General features: G+C 35.4%; 1 protein-coding gene across 1 annotated transcript; it reads right to left on the reverse strand.

Annotated features, from left to right (window-relative positions):
• Positions 1 to 348: 348 nt before the first annotated feature.
• LOC123913903 (DNA topoisomerase 3-alpha) lies at positions 349 to 18,065 on the reverse strand. Its single transcript, XM_045964812.1, has 24 exons — positions 17,586 to 18,065; positions 17,313 to 17,491; positions 17,025 to 17,097; positions 16,731 to 16,853; positions 16,521 to 16,642; positions 16,369 to 16,441; positions 16,172 to 16,288; positions 15,575 to 15,658; positions 14,862 to 15,041; positions 14,636 to 14,764; positions 13,353 to 13,427; positions 12,432 to 12,521; positions 12,221 to 12,325; positions 11,372 to 11,406; positions 9,748 to 9,877; positions 8,951 to 9,003; positions 8,777 to 8,876; positions 8,312 to 8,350; positions 7,759 to 7,837; positions 7,436 to 7,507; positions 7,033 to 7,104; positions 5,928 to 6,140; positions 1,166 to 1,286; positions 349 to 1,016 (listed from the first exon to the last, which is right to left on the reverse strand). Exons 1-24 carry the CDS (start codon positions 17,874 to 17,876, stop codon positions 773 to 775), a joined length of 2,799 nt encoding a protein of 932 aa, XP_045820768.1. The 5' UTR covers positions 17,877 to 18,065; the 3' UTR covers positions 349 to 772.
• Positions 18,066 to 20,087: the final 2,022 nt, after the last annotated feature.

The raw sequence follows: 20,087 nt of genomic DNA on the forward strand, positions 1-20,087 counted from the left end.
AAAATTTATAATTCAAACCAAATGAAAAATAGATGAAAAACAAAAACCTTTCCTATTCCTACGACGTCGTTGTTTTGTTTCAGATTTTTTTAAAAAAATAATAAAATTAAAACGACGTCGTTTTGCCCTTTTTTTAAAAAAAAATAAAAAAATTTGCAAAACCGCTTGAACCGCCCGGCCGGTTCGTCAGTTCGACCCGGTCCGACCCCGGTTCACGCGTTTTTTTGCCGGTCGGTTTCCTATCCGTTTTTTGCTCAAAACCGAACCGTTTTCATGACCGGTTCACGGTCCGACCGGTCCGGTCCGGTTTTGATAACCTTGGTTCTAACACTATCTTCAACCCCAACATCAATGAAAAAATTTCGGTTATATTCAAAATGTCCCGATATCCTCTTTGTTACACCACAAACTATCAAATGGCTTCCAGGGTATACATGTATTCCGTAAGTCGTGGAATCCGGGATTATATCTTCCCCCTACCCTAAAAAGCTGTAATTGAAAATGACGCTTAAATAATTCATGGTTTTCAGTAAGCAAATTCTACAAGTACCTTTATGCCAAAGATGAACTATGAACAAATGAACGCAACAAAATAATCGACTGTTAGCGTTGGCATATTAGAACCAGTACAATGTATTACATACAATGATGCCATATTTGACATAATTACTGTATTAGTGCTTCTAAAACACTTCCAAAATAGAGGTTCTGGTCTGCTGGATGTCCCACCAAGTTTTCCTACTATATGGCTGATGAGAATCATTAAGAGAGATCAGAGTCCACGATTGGGGCAGACATTAGCAAAATGAGATGGATCACCACATGTATAGCACCTTCTACCAGAAACAGGATCCCCAGTGGCTGTCACAAATGTCCCATTAGAAGAATTAGATCCACTCCGTCCCCTACCACGAGGTCCACGGCCACCATTTCGACCACGGCTGGGTGTTGGAGTACTACTATTTGAACGTGTAAAACTTCTTCCTCCACTGCCATTGTTGAGGTTATCCTCCCATCTGTAATAGAGGTGATAAGATTTACATGAGCAAATAGCTATTTCAACCATGCAATGTGTTTTGTTCCCAAGCTTTTTGACATACAATTAAAACAGAGGACGTCTCTTAAATAAAATTGAAATTAACATCAACTCGGGGAGTTCACGTACACAAAGAAATTGCACTCCTGTGATTGACATGAGTAGAACTTCCTGCCCCTGTTATTTGCTGTATTTGCAGTTCGCAAAACACATGGTGCTCCACATGAGCTGCATGAAACAGAAGATTCACCTGCATTGTGTAAAAGTTTATTATAAGATACATTCACTTAAATTTCAATTTTGACAGCTGCTAAACAATGACGGAAAAATGTATAACAAGATAAGTGATTTAAATATCAACACTTTGTGCAGCATTATTAAAATTCGTCGCGCATTAATAACATAGTTAAGCTAGGATAGGACAGATTTGTCTCTAGGGACCATCAATTATCACATGTAAATGTCAGTCTAAACCCAGAGAATTAATAACCACTTATGAAAAATGTGAAAACTGAATATATTATTATATTTCAAGTTATGAATAATTTACAATCACTAATGTGTTTATATAGGCTATTCTAACCTAATGGGCTCATGGGCCGAATACAAATTACTAATAGAAGATTACTCCTAATAATAGAATATTTACTATTTATTTACAACACTCCCCCTCAAGCTGGTGAATGAATATTTATCATTCCCAACTTGGAAACAATTCTTTCAAAGTTATTGCCGTTCAGCCCCTTAGTTAGAAGATCTGCAAGGTTGCCTTGGGAAGAGACATATGGAGTGCAAATTAGACCACTATCTAATTTTTCTTTGATGAAGTGTCGGTCAACTTCAATATGTTTGGTCCTATCATGTTGCACTGGATTATGAGCTATGCTAATAGCAGATTTATTATCACAATAGAGTTTCATTGGTTCATCACTCTTTATCCTCAAGTCTTCCAAGATGCTTTTCAGCCATAGTAATTCACATATACCTTGTGCCATTGCCCTAAACTCTGCTTCAGCACTAGATCTGGATACCACGCTTTGTTTTTTACTCTTCCAAGTCACAAGATTTCCACCTAAAAAAGTGCAATATCCTGTAGTTGATCTCCTATCCACAATTGACCCTGCATAGTCAGCATCAGTATATGCTTCAAGTCCCACACTTCCATTTCGTTCGAACAAAATTCCTCTACCTGGAGTTCCTTTCAAATATTGAACAATTCGGAGTGCAGCTTGTAGATGAATCTCCTTTGGTTGGTGCATGAATTGGCTGACCAAGCTTACAGCAAAAGCAACATCAGGTCTAGTATGTGATAAATATATCAGTTTGCCGACCAATCTTTGATACATTTCCTTATTAACCGCAACATCTTCTTCTGCATTCCCCAACTTTATATTTGGATCAATTGGTGTACATGCAGGCTTGCATGCTGTCTTGCCAGTCTCTTGCAAAAGGTCGGTAATGTATTTTTGTTGGGATATGAAAATTCCTTTCTTAGAGTGAGCCACTTCTATTCCCAAAAAATACTTCAATTTTCCCAAGGTCTTAATCTCAAATTCCTTGGCTAAGTGTTGACTTAACATTTGCTGCTCCTCTTCATCATCGCCTGTTACGATAATGTCGTCCACATACACCAATAACACTGTGACTCCCCCTAACTCAGAGTGTTTAACAAATAAAGTATGGTCTCCTTGACTTTGTTTGAAGCCCAAACCAACCATAACTTTAGTGAATCTTCCAAACCAAGCTTGTGGTGATTGCTTTAGTCCATATAAAGCCTTTTTTAACTTACACACGGTGTTGGCAGCAATATCTTCACGATATCCAGGGGGTACATCCATGTAGATCTCTTCTTCAAGTTCTCCATGAAGGAAAGCATTTTTTACATCAAATTGCTGCAAGTTCCAATTGTAATTAGCTGCTAAAGATAATATCACCCTAACAGTATTCATTTTTGCAACTGGAGCAAATGTCTCTGAGTAATCTATTCCATAAGTCTGAGTGAACCCTTTGGCTACCAATCTTGCCTTGTACCTCTCAATAGATCTATCAGCCTTGTATTTTACAGTGTATACCCATTTGCACCCTACAGGTTTCTTTCCATTTGGTAGAGAGACCAATTCTCAAGTGCCTCCATTTCCAAATCCATGGCTTGTTTCCATTTCCTGTCAGACAATGCCTCAGACAAGGAAGTAGGTATTGTGGTAGTGTTTAGACTTGTGAGGAAGGCTTTATGGGTAGTTGATAATTGTTCAAAGCATAAGTAATTGGATAGAGGGTAAAGTGGCTTGTTGGTGCAGGTTCTAGTTTCTTTCCTATGGGCAATTGGGAGATGCGAGTCTTTAGAGTATATTGGTGTTACTTCTCTTGATTTTGGTTTTTTATGTTTTATCGGGTTGGGTTCTTGTAAGGTTGAGCTAGATTCTGGTACCTGAACAGGAGAAAATTCGGAAATTGAATCACTAGATTTTGAAGGGTCAAGGAAAGTTTCTTCATGTAATGTTGGATTGGATTCATGGATATGAGTAGATTCAGGAATGATATTCTTTTTCCTTGTGTATACTAAATTCTTCCCATATCTTACATCAACACCAACATTTCCATCTTTTTCGGAATCAATTTCAGTCTCAACATTGTCACCTCTAGTTTCAACATTTTAGGATCAATTTCAGTCTCAACATTGTCACTTCTAGTTTCAGCCTCAACTTCTGGTCCGAGATTAAGGTCAGGAAGTATAAGAGACTCATCTTCCTCACTTGTGCTCTCCCCGTGAAGATGAGTTTGAGCGAAGTAACTTTCTTGTTCATGAAAGGTGACATCTCGAGAGACAAAGAATTTATTAGACGGTGGATGATAACATTTGTAACCCTTTTGGGTGGAAGAATACCCTATAAAGACACACTTTAAGGCTCTAGGATCAAGTTTCCCTCTACCATCACTATGGATATGGACGAACGACTTACACCCAAATATTCTAGGAATTAGATTACAAGAGGTGGACACATCAGGATAAAATGAGGATAGAACCTCCATAGGAGTTTTAGAGGCAAGGACACTAGAAGGTAAACGATTTATGAGATACGATGCGGTTAAAACCGCCTCTCCCCAATACTTCTTGGGAACCTTATTTTGGAATAATATAGCACATGTTTGATCTAACAAATGCCTGTTTTTTCTCTCAGCAATCCCATTTTGTTGGGGTGTTTTGACACAAGAGGACTCATGAATAATACCCTATTTTTGACAAAAGGAATTAAGTCCTTGATTGAAGTAATCTTTGGCATTATCAGACCTGACCCTCTTAATACTCACTCCAAACTGGTTTTTTACCAATGAGAAGAAATGTAGAAACACAGAGGTAACCTCGGACTTTTGTCTTAGTAAGTAGACCCATGTAACCCGAGTGCAATCATCGATGAAGGTTACAAACCATCGAGCACCCGATATATTTGGAACATTAGAAGGACCCCACACATCAGTATGAATTAAATAAAATGGAGAAGTACTCACTTTGTTACTGACCGGAAAAGAGGCACGTTTGTGTTTAGCAAGTTCACACACCTCACAACAAAGACTCTCAACATCTAAATTTTTACAAAAGGAAGGAAATATTTGTTTCATGACTCTAAATGAAGGATGACCAAGACGACGGTGGTATAGAAAGACCTTCTCCCTGTTGGTCTTAATTGATTCCGAAAAAAGTGAGTTGTTGTTGTTGAGTGGATTTGGGGGGAGATTTTGGTTATCCAAGTAATAAAGACCATTCAATTCTCTCGCATTTCCAATTGTCCTCCCCGAATGCTTATCTTGAAAAACACAAGCATTGTCATAAAAAATAGCATTACATGATAGGTTTTTGGTGAGTTTTTGTATGGAAATTAGGCTAGTAGACAATTTGGGAATGTGAAGGACATTTCGTAGGATTATAGATGGACTTATTTGGATATCTCCTTGACCTGCTACAGTTAAAAGGGTACCATCTGCTGTGGATATTTTCTTGTTACTGAGACAAGGTGAATAAGTGGAAAATTGTGTGGGTAAGGGTGTCATGTGGTCAGTGCCTCCAGAATCCAGTATCCAATATTGGTTATAGGGTTTGTCCGAAGCATTAAATCCAACAGAAAATTGAGACTTACCAAGAGAAAGTGGAAACGGAAACATACCTGAATATGCCAGAGAAGTTGTAACCGTTGTTGGTGTCTCCAATTCACTAAGAAAAGATTTCAACATCTTTATTTCATCTTGGTTGAGTGGAACAAATCCTTTTTTTGACATATTGACCGATGTCATGTGATTCTCTTAATAAGGAGAACAAAATAGCAAAAAATCCAAGTTTTTTTTTTTTTTGACTGAACAGTGACGCAGGAACAGTACGCGTGTTGACAGGGCCACGTGAACAGTGATTTCGCAACTGTTTGCTGAAACTGCAATAAAGGCAGTAGTAACAAATCCTAATCCTGCAATGAAGGCAATTAGGGTTTATGACCGCAATGAAGGCGGCTAGGGTTTATGCGGAAGCAAGGCCCTCAAAGAACGAGAGCTCTGATGCCATGTGAAAACTGAATATATTATTATATTTCAAGTTATGAATAATTTACAATCACTAATGTGTTTATATAGGCTATTCTAACCTAATGGGCTCATGGGCCGAATACAAATTACTAATAGAAGATTACTCCTAATAATAGAATATTTACTATTTATTTACAACAAAAAATAATTCACCAATTCATCTATAGAATCCAAAATTAACATTTGCGTATAACTAAATACAGAGCCAGGATCACTGCTTGCTCATTTCCCAACGTCAACACTAAAATGACCAGAAGATACATTTCTTATTTCTCTAGGCTGTCAACACTATTATGGCATTTTGAAATTCAAGAGATCTTACCACTTTGTTGGTTCATTCCAGGATATTGGGCATTCCTGGAACGTCGAGTCTGTGAAGGACACTCATTAGAAGAATGTCCTGTTTCTTGACAGTGCAAACAAACAGCTTGCCTTGGGTTGGTATGATTGGCGTTGCTGGTTGATGCAGTAGGTCCTCGAGCTCTTGCTGGTTGATTGGTGTTGCTGGTTGGTGCAGTAGGTCCTCGAGCTCTTGCTGGTTGATGCAAAAGGTATAATCATTGGATTCTAATACTTATCCACGAAAACAATTAGAACGGCAGTAAACAAGTTAAGAAAAATTCTCTTTAGGCCCCTCAATATGCTCTAAGGCCCCCAAAATTTTCAAAGCCATATTGAGGGGCCCAAAGAGAATTTTTCACAGGTTAATGTCACTGACTTGTGACCACAAAATTCTATAAAAACTCATTTTGTGCTGAATAACAAAAAAAAAAGTAAAATAAAAGTACCCATGCATAAAAGCTTGCTTAAGGGCCATAACAATATCCATAAAAAAATCTTAACATCTCCTAAAAAATGTTTTTAATGTCATTAATAAATTTTGTAGGAATCGTAGTATATACAAAGGTTATGTCGTTAGTTTTACATGCTTACAGGTATTGTTCAACCTATTAATTATCAGGAGACTAAGAGAAACAAAGTGAAAGATAATGAGGGAAAACATAAAGAAGGCTACTCTAAAGTGAGTTAGTTTTTGTCTATAAAGTGAGCAAGTAAAGCTATATAACCACATTGATTAAATTAAAAGTACATAGCAATCTCAACCCACAAAAATCTAAGGGTCTTGAACCCAACTATATTCTTTCATTATTAATTTAACTTGTGAACAGAATGTAAAGGTATATATAACTTTGTAACAGCCCAGTGGAATCTCATTGTTACTGACACTGATAGGTGAGTGAGTAAACGCTATATTACTGACAACTCTACGTTGTGTGCAGCTGTTATCAGCAGGCTGAACTGCTATTAACACAGTCAATTTCAATTCAACCGTAGGTTACATTGAGCCAGTATTTCATATGAAATATATGTAAGATCCAAATATATTTTCGAGTGTTACTACTAATTACTTAGCCATCCATACAAACCTGGCATGCGAGAGCCTGTGCCACATATTTCTGTCAACTGTGTAAGAATCTCGTCACAGCCACCAATGCAACCTATAATAATACATGTATTTACAAAATGTAAGTGTTTCAACTATAAAGGGTTCAAGTAGCTGTCATCAATGTGAATGAATTTATATGTTGAAGAACCAATTCAAAGAATCATTTTTCATATTCTTCTCTTTCCAATTGCTCCTTTGGAAAATAATAAAAAATTAAATTATGGGAAAAATTAATTTTCAAATCATGCAAACTTCTAACAAATTTAGTCACCAGATTGGGATTTAAAAAATGTAGAGGTCTACCATACATTTAAAAAGTAACGAATGCAATCTCAAAATTGAAAATATCAAGAAAATTCATCATAAAAAGGACATGCACCTACCCAGATGGTTGACATCGTAGTTTGGTGGTATTTCCAGTTGCCGAAACTTGAATTGAATCAGGTAAACAGGACCTATAATATAAGACATTAGATATACCTTTTATATATATTCTAACAAGAATAATAAATTCTCCAATATTTCAGAATTGAAAGGAAAAATAAAATCAACATTTCACAAGAATAATAAACGCTCACAAGTTTTTAAATTTAAAAATGGAGGTAGAGAAAGAGGCAAAACCATGCATTAGCATGCATGCCACTGATGTATTTTATTCAGTAAGAAGCTAATCATGTATCATAATGCAATCTGTAGAATCACAAACCAGGAGTGCAATTGTTGCAAGTATTGGTGGTCACAACCGCTTCTGATACTGATCCAGGGAGCCAGACAACACTTCTACACTGTTTATGATAAAGACAAGACAAATTTATTTTAGTGCCAATCAGTTATATCCAAGAGAAATAGGGACAGTGAGGGAGAAAAACCGCATATAAAACTTTCCTTTTTCAAAATTCAATTCAGAGAGAAGGGACAAAAAATAGATATCTTTGACAACTTTTAACTACTGAGAATTTATCTACACGGCCAAAGGTGTAAAAGAGAACAATTTTTCTTTGAAGGTTTCCAATAAAAGAAAGTAGTTCATGTCATTGCACAGGAAGAATTTGTATCCCCATTTTTTTTGTTCGTACCAATTCTTTTCTTTCTAATAATATATTTTTTATTCGCCTTATAGAAGGGAGAAGAGGGGGCATGGTTTATTGTCAATTCCAAGTGTAAAAAGTTGTAGCATTTTTATGATAGAGAACTTAACAGGAAACTGGAAAGAAATTAAAAAAGGTAAAAAAATAAATAAATAAATAAATAAAACCAACCTGAGGGTAACCCAAGCATCCAACCATAAAATTGCCATCCTGATAAATATTAATATAATATTAATCTTTAATCAGATAAAATATTTAAAGTACAATATCAAGATTATGATTAAGCATGCCCTCACGCACAATGTACTTAAAATATAAACATGACAAAATTCATCTGTAATTCAAGTATAAATGATTTCATAATTCAATCTTATATCAACTAGATATATCACAGAGAACAAATTTTCTTTGAAGGTTTCCAATAAAAGAAAGGACAACTACATTCCTTATTGTTGACAGTGTAATTGATTAACTGCTACGATCCAGCAAAATAATGGTACATATTTGAGCCATTTATTTGATTCCCAAATAATACCCACAATAACAAAATATTAAAATCACCACAAAAATGTCATAACTTTGTTCATGAAATACCATTATTTCCACCACGGAAACCACAACTACATAAAAACATACTCGGTTTTTCTTTAGCACCATATCTGATTCCTGGCAAAGTCCACACCGTCGAACAACTTCCCCAGTTGCATTCTGCTCCTCGCTGCCAACTCTATTTGATCTGCAACAGTGGTTGAAGATCCATTAACATTTTACATAAGGAATCCATGAGGCTGGAGGTGCGAGGATAACTACCTTTCGAAAAATATTGCCATGGCTTCTAAAAGTTTCACTTTATTTAATCTTGCCTGCGTTTATTTACAAGTTATCAATTATTGAAGGTCACGTTGTCTATAATCAGAAGGAAAAAAATTGTGTACGCCAGATGGCATGGAAAACCTACTTAAATGAATATTAAATTAATACATATCAGTTTCTTCTAGCTTGCATTTACTTACCAAAATTAATGTTGTGAATACATAAAAAGATAATGTATTTGAAATTTTTATTTTGTTCAAAATCCCAAGACTTGTGGAGAAAAGCCACAAGTCCAGTTTATTGCAGGAAGCATCAAAACAGTGAATAAAGGTTTGGTACAATACTTATATTGTGCAGAAATTCTGGCGATAAGATTTATATTGTTTCTGTCTAAAGAGGAATGGGATTTATATACCAAATTTCAAGAAGGAAAGAGAACATATGAATAGAATATGCAAAAGTATAAAGGAGAGTGAGGTACTTAAAGCAGAAGAAAAATATCTTGAAGTGGGAAGAAATTTACAAGATATAAGAGAAATTCTTCTTATTACCTTCACATTTCATCAATGAGCAAGAAACTACCTCAATAAACTACAATTGCTGTAAAATACTAAATACATAAAGGTTTGTCATCCCAATGCAAAAATAAATGACATATTTTTAAATAAGGGTTCAAAAGATGCAATAATAAAACTAACAAAAGAACCAAATCTTGATCACTAAAAACTAATAATTAACAAGAAAGAATGTTTCGTCAAAAAAAAAAAACAAGAAAGAATGAAATAGCAGCATACATCTAAGAAACAATCTTTCATCTGCTGCAAACTAGTATCCAAAACTTCAGCTTTGCTTTTAGTCCCTTCACTGACTGATTTCATATCGCGTTCCATAACTGCTCTAAGATATGGTTTCCATAGTTTATACCTGAAACCTTGCAGATAGAGTAAGAAAAATGCACAACAGAATCTGTGTTCGGTACAGAGACTCTTTTAATGCAAATGGCAATCTCTTTAACCAAAGTGACTAGGTAGATAGAGTGCTCGTGTGGAACAAACAGTGAATACTGAGTTGTAACCATAGGAAGAAAGCAGAAAATGTAAAATCATATGTTGGAATTAAACACAAACTAGAGACCCTTTTTTACTAAATAAGCTAATTGAGCATTATTATACAACAACAAAATCATTTTCCTACTAGGTGAGGTCAGCTGCATTAATCAAACCACAATGCAAAATCCAATTATGAACCACGCCCACGTCTAATGACAAACTATTTTAATCTAAACCCTTATGTTGGGAAGAAGGAATCAAGGGAAAATAATTCCTCCCGGTCCTAAGTGTCAAAAAGCTGAAATACTAATAAAATAGATGGCTTGAAAGCAAATAACTCGAAGTGAACACCTTAAGGTCAGGTTTTTTTTTTTGAAAATTTGGTATCCGGCCCAAGGACCGACTAAAGGAGCCACACATTTTAGTGCTTGAAGCCAGCCTTGTTGATCTTGTGTAAATATTTACATGGTTATATAGCAGATCAAAGATCATGCCAGGATAGACTAAGTCTATTGATAAACTCTTTAATCTCATTAGGTATTTCATGACAGTTCTAGACAATGTCAACAAGATATTGCAGGATATGTGTGACTATATTGAACGTTCCCCGAGAACGAGGAGCCAAAAATTAGTACAAAAATACTATAGATTAAGGTTGGGGATCAAATATTAATTTGTGAAATGTGTCAAGTTTAGCAAATATCCTTCATAGTCTTAGTGCATTCCATCCTTGCCGGTCTCGAAATATATCTATTAACCACTTTTTTAACATCATTAACCAACGGAATCATAACGGGGAGTGAAATCTTGAACATGTCTATAGGTGAATGGTTAATTGTTCATTTCTTCCTAAGGCCAAGTCATAGTGCATAAGTGAGACAAGTCTTGTACCGTGCATAAGCTTGTTTTCACCATTGGATTAATAAGTTTCACCATTGGATCAAACGATATGTGATGTGACATATTGATCCAATGGTAAGATGTATTGATCCAATGGTGAAAACAAGTTTGCGCATGGTGAAAGACTTGCCTCACTTGTTCATATTAGAACAAGCATGTTCCGTGTTTTTTGGGCAAGTAGCCTAGTGGCTAGAATTTCACCTTTTGAGATGAATAAGTGGGTGTACCAGGGTTCGAACCCCGGTCCCTGCATACTACATGCAATGTCCTTACCAACTGAGTTGTGCTCACAGGGACCAAAGCTTGTTCCTAAACTAGAAATATATCTACCAACCAAGAATTCCTCGTTTTAATATTTTCAAAAATCAATTCCACCAAACTGACAATTTTTATCATGAAGAGATTATAAAATCTAGTCATCCACTTGAGTGAGACAAGAGATATTTTTTAAATAAAAGAAATTACTTACCCCATGTCATCATATCCCATAACAAGTGCCTCACCCTACAATAATATCAAATATCCATGATCAGCAAAAAATACAGCTTATGAAAAATAGCATACTTCATTATTTTGTATGGACTGCTAACTTCTTATAACAGCACAACTACATCTTTGAGAACTAAATACATTATAGCTACGCAATTAAGAAGAAAAGATTCTTCAAGCATTAACATGAAGAAAAACTTGACACAAGTAAAACTTATATAATTTACAGCATATCTGCAGATCAATAACCATGCTCATGTCAATGTCACTCTGTTTTGCAGATCTATAGAAAATAAAATGACAAGGAATGGTAGCAGGATAACCAATGCCCCTGTACCATGTTATAGGGGAAAACAATTTTATGCAGATCTCCTGTCTGTGATAGAAATATTCTCTGCTCGTGTAATGTAACTATATTAGATTGTCAAACTTAATTCAGGTCATATATGATATCATCAGTTCTAGTTTACAAATATCATAGTTATTTCTCCTATAGAGGTTACAGTAATCTTCGTGTTCAAAGTAATGGAGCTGTCAACCTATATACGGTTGACAACTTAATGTAAGCATTCAGTTACCATCACAAATTTGTAGAATAATGCTCCAACAGTGAATATAATATCACTTTCATTAAAGAGAATTATTCATATAATGGTTCATTAATATTACTCACTATATCCTCTTCTAACCTTACATGGTAACTTCTCATAACAGCAGTAAAAAAAGTCGACAACCCACAAAAAAATGGCATGGAGATTGGAGATCAGTCACAATAAAGAAGGAAAATGTCTTCTTTTTTTTCTTTTCAAAATCAACAGTAAGAGCTTACCAGATTAGTTGGTGTGAAACGCATGCTAGCATCCTTAGTTGCATAAAATCGATCAAGCAGCTTCTTGATGTGATCATGCATTGTAGCATCCGTACCAATGCCCTCCTATACAATCGTTAATATTTAATAAAACATACTTTGCCTTACAGGCAGGAAATGATCATATGGCTAATTATATGATTCAGTCTGTAAGATTCAATATCATTCTTGCCTTGTCCATACAACTCAGCAAATCAGCTTCACTAAGAAGAGGTGGCGGTCTGGTTACTCCTGGATCAAGGGTCAATGTTGTTGGAATGAACTGTAGTATCAAAATCAATAGCTCTGTCATGAATACTTATTTATTGGGCTCAGATGCAATTTGCAGACAGTGTACTCAAAACCCATGGATTATAACAAAAATATATCAAAAAAAGTATCTAACAATTATTTTTTAGAAATTGGACCTAGTGATGCATATGTTCCGAAGCATACCCTAGCTAACTCCATTTTGTAGAATATGCAAGGAAAAATGGTAATTTGTCTGTCTAGTGGACTGATGGCAGTCATTATGAAAAGATTTTGCCTAATTATAATGTTGTTATGCTTAATGATGATAGTCCTTTATCTAGTATCCTTCATTTAAATAATATTTATATACAATAAGAAAATGTAGTTTGAGTTTAAAAACCAAAAGCGATCCTTTAGTTAAAATGCTGAAAAGAAGGTAAAAATAAAATTAAAAATTAAAAATATAGTAAAATATACATAAGCTTTCTCAGACTTTATTGGCATTTTAACATTGATGCTTAGGCTTACTACTTGCAAAATATATGCTTAGGCTAACTACTTGCAAAATATTTTGGTCATGAAGAAAAAATTTGTCAAACATCTAAATTTTCAGCATCGAATAGGCACAAAATGTAATGGTGCCGCTTACACAAGAATATCAGTATGATATTTTTTGTAAACCAAGGATTCTGGAATTTGTTTGGTGTAGAATTCCATCAGGAATCTGGGATTTAGGATAGTGAACAGCTTGCAATGGGAATAATAATAACTAGATATAATATGAAGAAAAAAATACAACAGAATAATCAAAACAAAATCAAGGGATGTTGCATATAATCTGATGTGATGAATAAAGGCAAACCTGTTGATCGATAGTATATGGTGGAATCATTGATCCACCCCAAGATTCATAGGGATAGACATCCAAGTAGTTTTTCTGTTCAAATTAAAACCAACCAATACAATATAATCAGAACATTTGTAACTTTCCCACACCTTTATTGGAATTTGGTTAAAAAATGCAGCAAGAAAATGCATACATTTTATCACACTTCTTTGTGAACTTTAGTTATTCGTAGAAGAAATTCAATGATATAATCATAATTACATAGTTTCAATGTTTGTAAAATGGTAGCTATGACAAAAATAATTACGGACTTCAATAATACTGAATAATAGAGGCTGCAAGAATAAGCGGTCTTTGTTACAATAGAAAACAAAATTTTAATGATTGAAATAGTACTATGGCAAAAAATGAAGAGCCAAACACAGTTCCAAAGAGGTGAGCTGAAAAGGTTAAAATCATAATGATTAGCCGGTTGTAGCATTAAAGAATAAGGAGATCTTTTCGATTTCGTTTTGACAATCTGCACAATCTAGCTGATTGGACTGCAATTCACTCTTATTTTTAGGAGAAAAGGATTTTTTTTAATTCTTTTTTATTTTGAAATATTGCATTTTGGTAACAAAAGTTGGACCCTGAGAAGAAATGGGCATGGAGATAGAAAGTTATTGATAGACAGCAAAGATATTCAAAGAGAATAGCAGATAGAGTAAGAACTTGAGAAGAAAGGAAATCCCTTCGGTGAACAGAAAGATAAATAAAATAATGTTGTGGATGTTTATTGTATTATTATTAGATTATTACAAACAAAAAACCTAAAGTAAAAAATTCTTTATCTAGGGTTTTCCCTTGCATAAAGAATTGAAATTTTCTGAATGTCTCCTTTCAAGTATTTCTACCATTCTACTCTTATATAAATGCAGCATATTAATTGGAACTTCATATTTTTTAGGAAGAAAAAAGACTTCATACCAACGAGGAAATCCACATGGAGCAACTGAATGCTATCCATTCTCCAACAACGGCAGCAGAAAATTGGGGAACAATGCAAGACATCCCTCATTTATTACTTTTAAAAGATTTAACAAATTATGGTTTATCTTATGTCGTCCTAATCTCATATAAGGTCCAAAAAATTTGTCTGCACCGCATACTTGACCGAAAACCTGTTTGTTTTCGAAGCAGAAAAAAAAGTTCCTACATCACATAATTCCTGTCTAAAGCATGCTTATCAAATCAACCAAGTCAAATGACGTAAATTCTAGAAGCCAAATATATGCATAGCGACTGAGAAATCTGACCTCTAGAATCACCCTCCCACATGCAGAAAATAGTTCACCAGCAATATCAATTTCCACTGTGGTTTCGGCTCCAACAGCCGGCTTTGAGACACATGCCAGGAAGTGGCGAACAACCAATTCATACAGTCTCTGTTGTCATTTGAGAAATAACATAAATAAGAATGGTAAAGTAAAAAGCATGGTTTTAAAGTAAAAGAAGTTGTAAGCATAAGCAGTCATGTCTGACACGGTGGTCTTGGCTCCATCCTGATTCTCCGGCAGAGAATTTAGTGGGGTGGATGGGTGGATGGGCCTTGTCATCGTGTCCACCACCTCTAGGGTTTCTCCAAAGTCCCGCCCCAGGGTCCAACAACCGCTGTGCATATGTTCCCCATTCAGGATGCCCTTGTTGTTCTTGTACAATTGCCTACAATTGAATGAGATAATAATACAAAGAGGAACAAAGGTCAGACACTTGGGAAAAAATAAATAGATTAACAAGGGTGAAACAACAATATTGTTAATACAGACTACAGTACAAGCTGAATAATGCAGGTGAAAATGTCAGAATTTAGTATTAGTATAGTGGCTTCAAAGGACAGATTGTCCTAAATCACTTAAAAGCCATATATTTTATGATTGTATATTACAAATTATAAAAATAAAAATGATATAAAATGGATCAATTGATGTTGCAATGTCCTAAAAATACTTCGTCTAATGATATATCATTTGGTCCAATCCATTCTTAAAGTATCTACAAGTAGTCATATACACATATTATATTCTAATGAATTTCCAGCAACATCCAAAGTGATAAACACTCCATTTTCCACCTTAATTGTGACATAAAGAACACCTCACCAAAATCCATGTCAAACAGCATGTTCTCCAAATCTATATGAGATGCCTAACTGTGATAATTATGTGTGCTTGGAACAGAAAACAAAAGTTACCCACATGCAAATCAGTCCTTGAAGAAAAGTTATCAGTTTCTGTTCGAGGATAACTGATGAAACCACCTTGGTAAAGTTCTTCTGCCACCTATAGATAATTAAATAAGGAATAAGAAAGAGACGCATATAAAAACAATGAAACCCGTAAAACTATGAAAAATAAAAAGTTGGAAATTGGAATAAAAAATTCATGTCGCTAATTGTAAGCACATTAATTGTGTGGCTTAATGTATTGATTCACCGCATCATGACAAACAGAAATACACATAAACAGAACAATTGTCCAATGACTGAATACAGTAGCAGAAAAGCAGTTAGAAAAACTGATGAACAAAATGTACCTCTTGCATGGTACATATGCATGCAGACACAGTTACGGATCAGGAGTTTTGTTTGGAATTCTGTTGGGTTTTAAGTTTTTTGGGATTTTTCTTTGGCATCATCTACAAATGCATTACTTACCCTTATATATTCTAAACTCTAAAGTTAGTCTAAATTGAACAAAATAAATCGCCTGGAATTTACTGCAGACTTGAAATGCACATTACTCATCAGTACAAACACCAACAATGAAATAAATGATTTCTCAATATTTACTAACCTTCATTGTGTGCTCAGAGCTCATCCGGAAGTATCGTGAAGCCCGTTTCTCAAGCTCAATAGTACTCAGAGGATGGGGAGGATACTTCAGCTTCTCCTGTTGTCTAACATTTGTCACCTGAATGGTAATATGTATCATTAATAAAAAAAAAGTTGAGTTCAGCATATGCCAAGCCACAGACTTTGGGGAAGACTTACAGTTGCAGTTGGTTCCTCAATGCACATCTCATATATTATGACAGCATATGTATAATCAAACAAATGCCCCCGCCTGCCAAGTGAGTTCAGAGTATAAGCAGTTGGTAAAACTCAACAAGAATTATGGATGCCCCAAAAGCTTTGCATCTTACCCCCAGTTGAAAGTAGCAACGCCTTCCTCTGATCTATGAGAACAATTAATTGACCAAAAGTTTTCTGGTTCATGTGCTTGTATCTCCCAATATCTTTCCACAACAAATCCAAGCGTAGGGAACTGTCGTCAACATAGAAACTCATATTAAGCCAATACCAGCTCACCACAAAAACTACACACTATTGTCATATTGTCAACATAATCACACCTGGCAAGGGCCATAACTCAAGACAATATTTCTGCCATCTGTAACAGTATCTATGACAAAAGCATCTTTCATTAACATAGTCTGAAATCTGGTGAACGAAGCGCCTATACGAAGGTCTATTTCCTGAAGAAACAATATAAATAATCATCAATCACCCTCTCAGAGTAGCAATATCAATTATCATACATTGGCTATTAGTAAAAAGAAAATCATAGAATAGAAGCTAATAACATCAAATTCTTAATTCAATTGAAACACAAAATCAGCACCATCTAAGTCAAAAACGCAACTCACCTGCCTAGCATCCACTGCATCAGCAAACCACTTATTAGGCTCAACAAGATTCTGCACAGCCTGATGGATTTCCCTGCATCACACCACGAACAATCAAACATTATGAAGCACTGCCACAAACAAATGCATATACTGGACACAACACTAACAAATAGAAACCGGCGATTAAATTAATGTGTTAGTTTCGAGCTGGACACCACACTCGCCTTCAATCTGAAATGTCAGCACTACAAACACTATAATCACATAAAAAAAATCAACATAAACCATCACGAAACCATATCAAACCTGTCAATCAATGCAGAAAATCGAGCTCTCTTAATAGTAAGACGAGGATTTGCCGCAGTACAAACATCAACAACTTCAAACGCAATATTCTCGCCTTCCCTATCACAATCAAGCCACAACACAAGCCACTGACACCGCCTAGCTTCCTCCTCTAATGTCCTCTTAATATCTTTCTTATCCTAGGGTTAACAACGCAAATCAAAATTCCACATAGAATCAGATAAATTAGAAATTAACATTGTAGTAACGAAAATAAGGGAGAGAAACAGTTACCTCGGGAACAGATTTATGAACAGGAGCTTGGAAGAGATCGGCGGGATCACAAGAGTGCCATTTCCGGTAACGATCATCGAATTCAAGTTCCATGAGATGACCGATGACGGAGGTGAAGAGCATGTTACAAGGTTGGCCGCGAATGGTGTAATTGAACTCGAAGATCCTGTTGTAACGAGAACGACCATCCCTAACTCGAAGGCCTTGGTTCCTTGAAAGTATGTTGGATACCGATTTCGCCACCGACGGCTTCTCCGCCACGTTGAGGACGGTGATGCCGCGTCCAGCCATTGGTTAGTGAAACTCGCCACTGATGCTGTGGGGTTTGGATTTTCCCGCTGAAATGTGAGTGAATATCGCTCTATCAGTATCAGGGTCTGGAAGAGGGAGCGGAAACAGAAATTTTTTTTTTGAAATTTCAATAAACAGGAAAGTAAAATAGAGTTCAGGTTCTCCATTTATTATCTCTCCATTTATTCTCCATTTAGAGAGAGATAGACACAAGAAAAAATTAGTGGGGTCCACAAATTAGTGGGACTCATGGTCCCACTAATTCTTAATGTGTCTATCTCTCCAAATGGAAAATAAATGGAGGGATAATAAATGGAGAGAACCCAAACTCAGTAAAATAAGGTGAATTTGTTTGGTTCATTTCAAATTATCATACATATTCTCCATTTTCTTGAAAAATGATTTATTTTATTTTTTTTATATTTCAAATATTGTCTTTACTCCCCCACTTTTTGCGCATTCTACATTCTTCTGCATGAGTAGGGATGGCGCCATTGTCAATATGGAAGAGGTGATGGTGCCAATTCACAAGACCCCAAACCCTTAATAAAAAAAAAGGCGAGTCGATGGCGACATTAGGGTAGCCCCATCACCTCTTCCATGGTGACATTGCCAGTGGCACCATCCTGCCACGTGTAGAAGAATACACAATGTGCATAAAAGTAGAGCATTCTGGTATATTTTTTAGGGTCATGCTAAACAGTGCCCCCGGGGCACTTGTTAAGCATACCTAAAAAGGAAATAAAAAATAAAATTTATATTGAAAAGACAACTTTTTGTACTTTTGAGGCATTGAATGCACGCATTTCGAGACAAAATTTCTATTTTAACATGCTTAACCAGTGCCCCGGGGGCACTGTTTAGCATTTTCCTATTTTTTATATGACAGAGATATTCATAAGAAGAAACATCAAACTTTATTATTGTAGTTTTGTTGAGGGTATAAGTTATATTTTAATCATACATTTTGAGAAGAAAAAAATCAATGAATTTAGATTTGTTTATTTATTAATTAATATTTTATACAACAAAATTATGATGTTGAAGCATTTTTGTAGAGTGTTTGAAATAAAATATTTTTGCTCGTATAAATTCAAAATAATTTTTTATTTTGAAAAATGCTAATGCAATCGAATCAAATAAAAACCACCATAAAACTCATAAGTTTGATTTTGCTATTGTGACATTCTTTGTGGTTCATTATTTTTATTAACACTTTAACTTTAATAATAATAGCTTTTTCATCCGTCATATGTTTTCCTTTGACCTTAATTTTAGTTACTTTGTCGATTTTTATATCTTGATCTATTGAGATATCTCTCTATTTAGTATATAAAATTAAAGATTTTAAACATTCATCGTCTCTTTCATCACTAAACTCATAAATTATGACGATGAAGGTGATAAATTTCTGAGTTTGGTGTGAAATGGATGATGAATTTACGGGTTTGGTAATGAAAATGATGAAGGTTAATGATTGTGTCTGATCAGAAGATGCGACCGCGCCGGCGTTGTGCTCTTGATTGCCCCTGTTGAAGCGGAGGGGGGTTGTGTACCTGCAGGCACTCCGACGCTCAAGTCAGTTTAAGTGTGGAGTGAAGGTTTTCTGTGCTAGACAAGGTTATCAAAACCGGACCGGACCGGCTGGTCGGTCGGACCGGTTGGACCGTGAACCAGTCATGAAAACGGTTTGGTTTTGAGCAAAAAACGGATAAGAAACCGACCGGCAAAAAAATGCATGAACCGGGGTCGAACCGGCCGGACGATTCAAGCGGTTTTGCAGTTTTTTTTTTAAAGAAAAAGGGCAAAACAACGTCGTTTTAATTATTTTTTAAAAAAACAAAAATCTGAAACAAAACAACGACGTTGTAGGAATAGAAAAAGTTGTTGTTTTTCATCTATTTTCCATTTGGTTTGAATTATAAATTTTATTTTTACTTGTGATATTTTATCTTTTTAATATGTGAAATTATGAAATATTGAACAATTATTCATATATTTTTATTTATATATTAATTAAAATATATATTTAATTAAAAATGGTTTGATCCCGATTAAACCCGGTCCGACCAATTAAACCTTGAACCGATGAGCTCGCTGGTTCGATGACCGGTCCGGTTCTGACAACCTTGGTGCTAGATAGTACGTACTTTGTGAATGACATGAGATCACGTATATATAGCCCCCAGCGCAGGGCCAAGACCCTTGATG

This window comes from Trifolium pratense, linkage group LG3 (genome assembly GCF_020283565.1).
Source record: "Trifolium pratense cultivar HEN17-A07 linkage group LG3, ARS_RC_1.1, whole genome shotgun sequence".
Classification (NCBI taxonomy): Eukaryota; Viridiplantae; Streptophyta; class Magnoliopsida; order Fabales; family Fabaceae; genus Trifolium; species Trifolium pratense.

Excerpts from the sequence above, each read along its gene's own strand:
- LOC123913903 (XM_045964812.1), bottom strand. The coding sequence starts at position 17,876 with ATGGCTGGACGCGGCATCACCGTCCTCAACGTGGCGGAGAAGCCGTCG. Across the intron at positions 16,643-16,730 it reads TGAGTTATGGCCCTTGCCAG|TTCCCTACGCTTGGATTTGT; the intron begins GTGTGATTATGT and ends TGTTGACGACAG. Across the intron at positions 7,105-7,435 it reads CTACGATGTCAACCATCTGG|GTTGCATTGGTGGCTGTGAC; the intron begins GTAGGTGCATGT and ends GTATTATTATAG.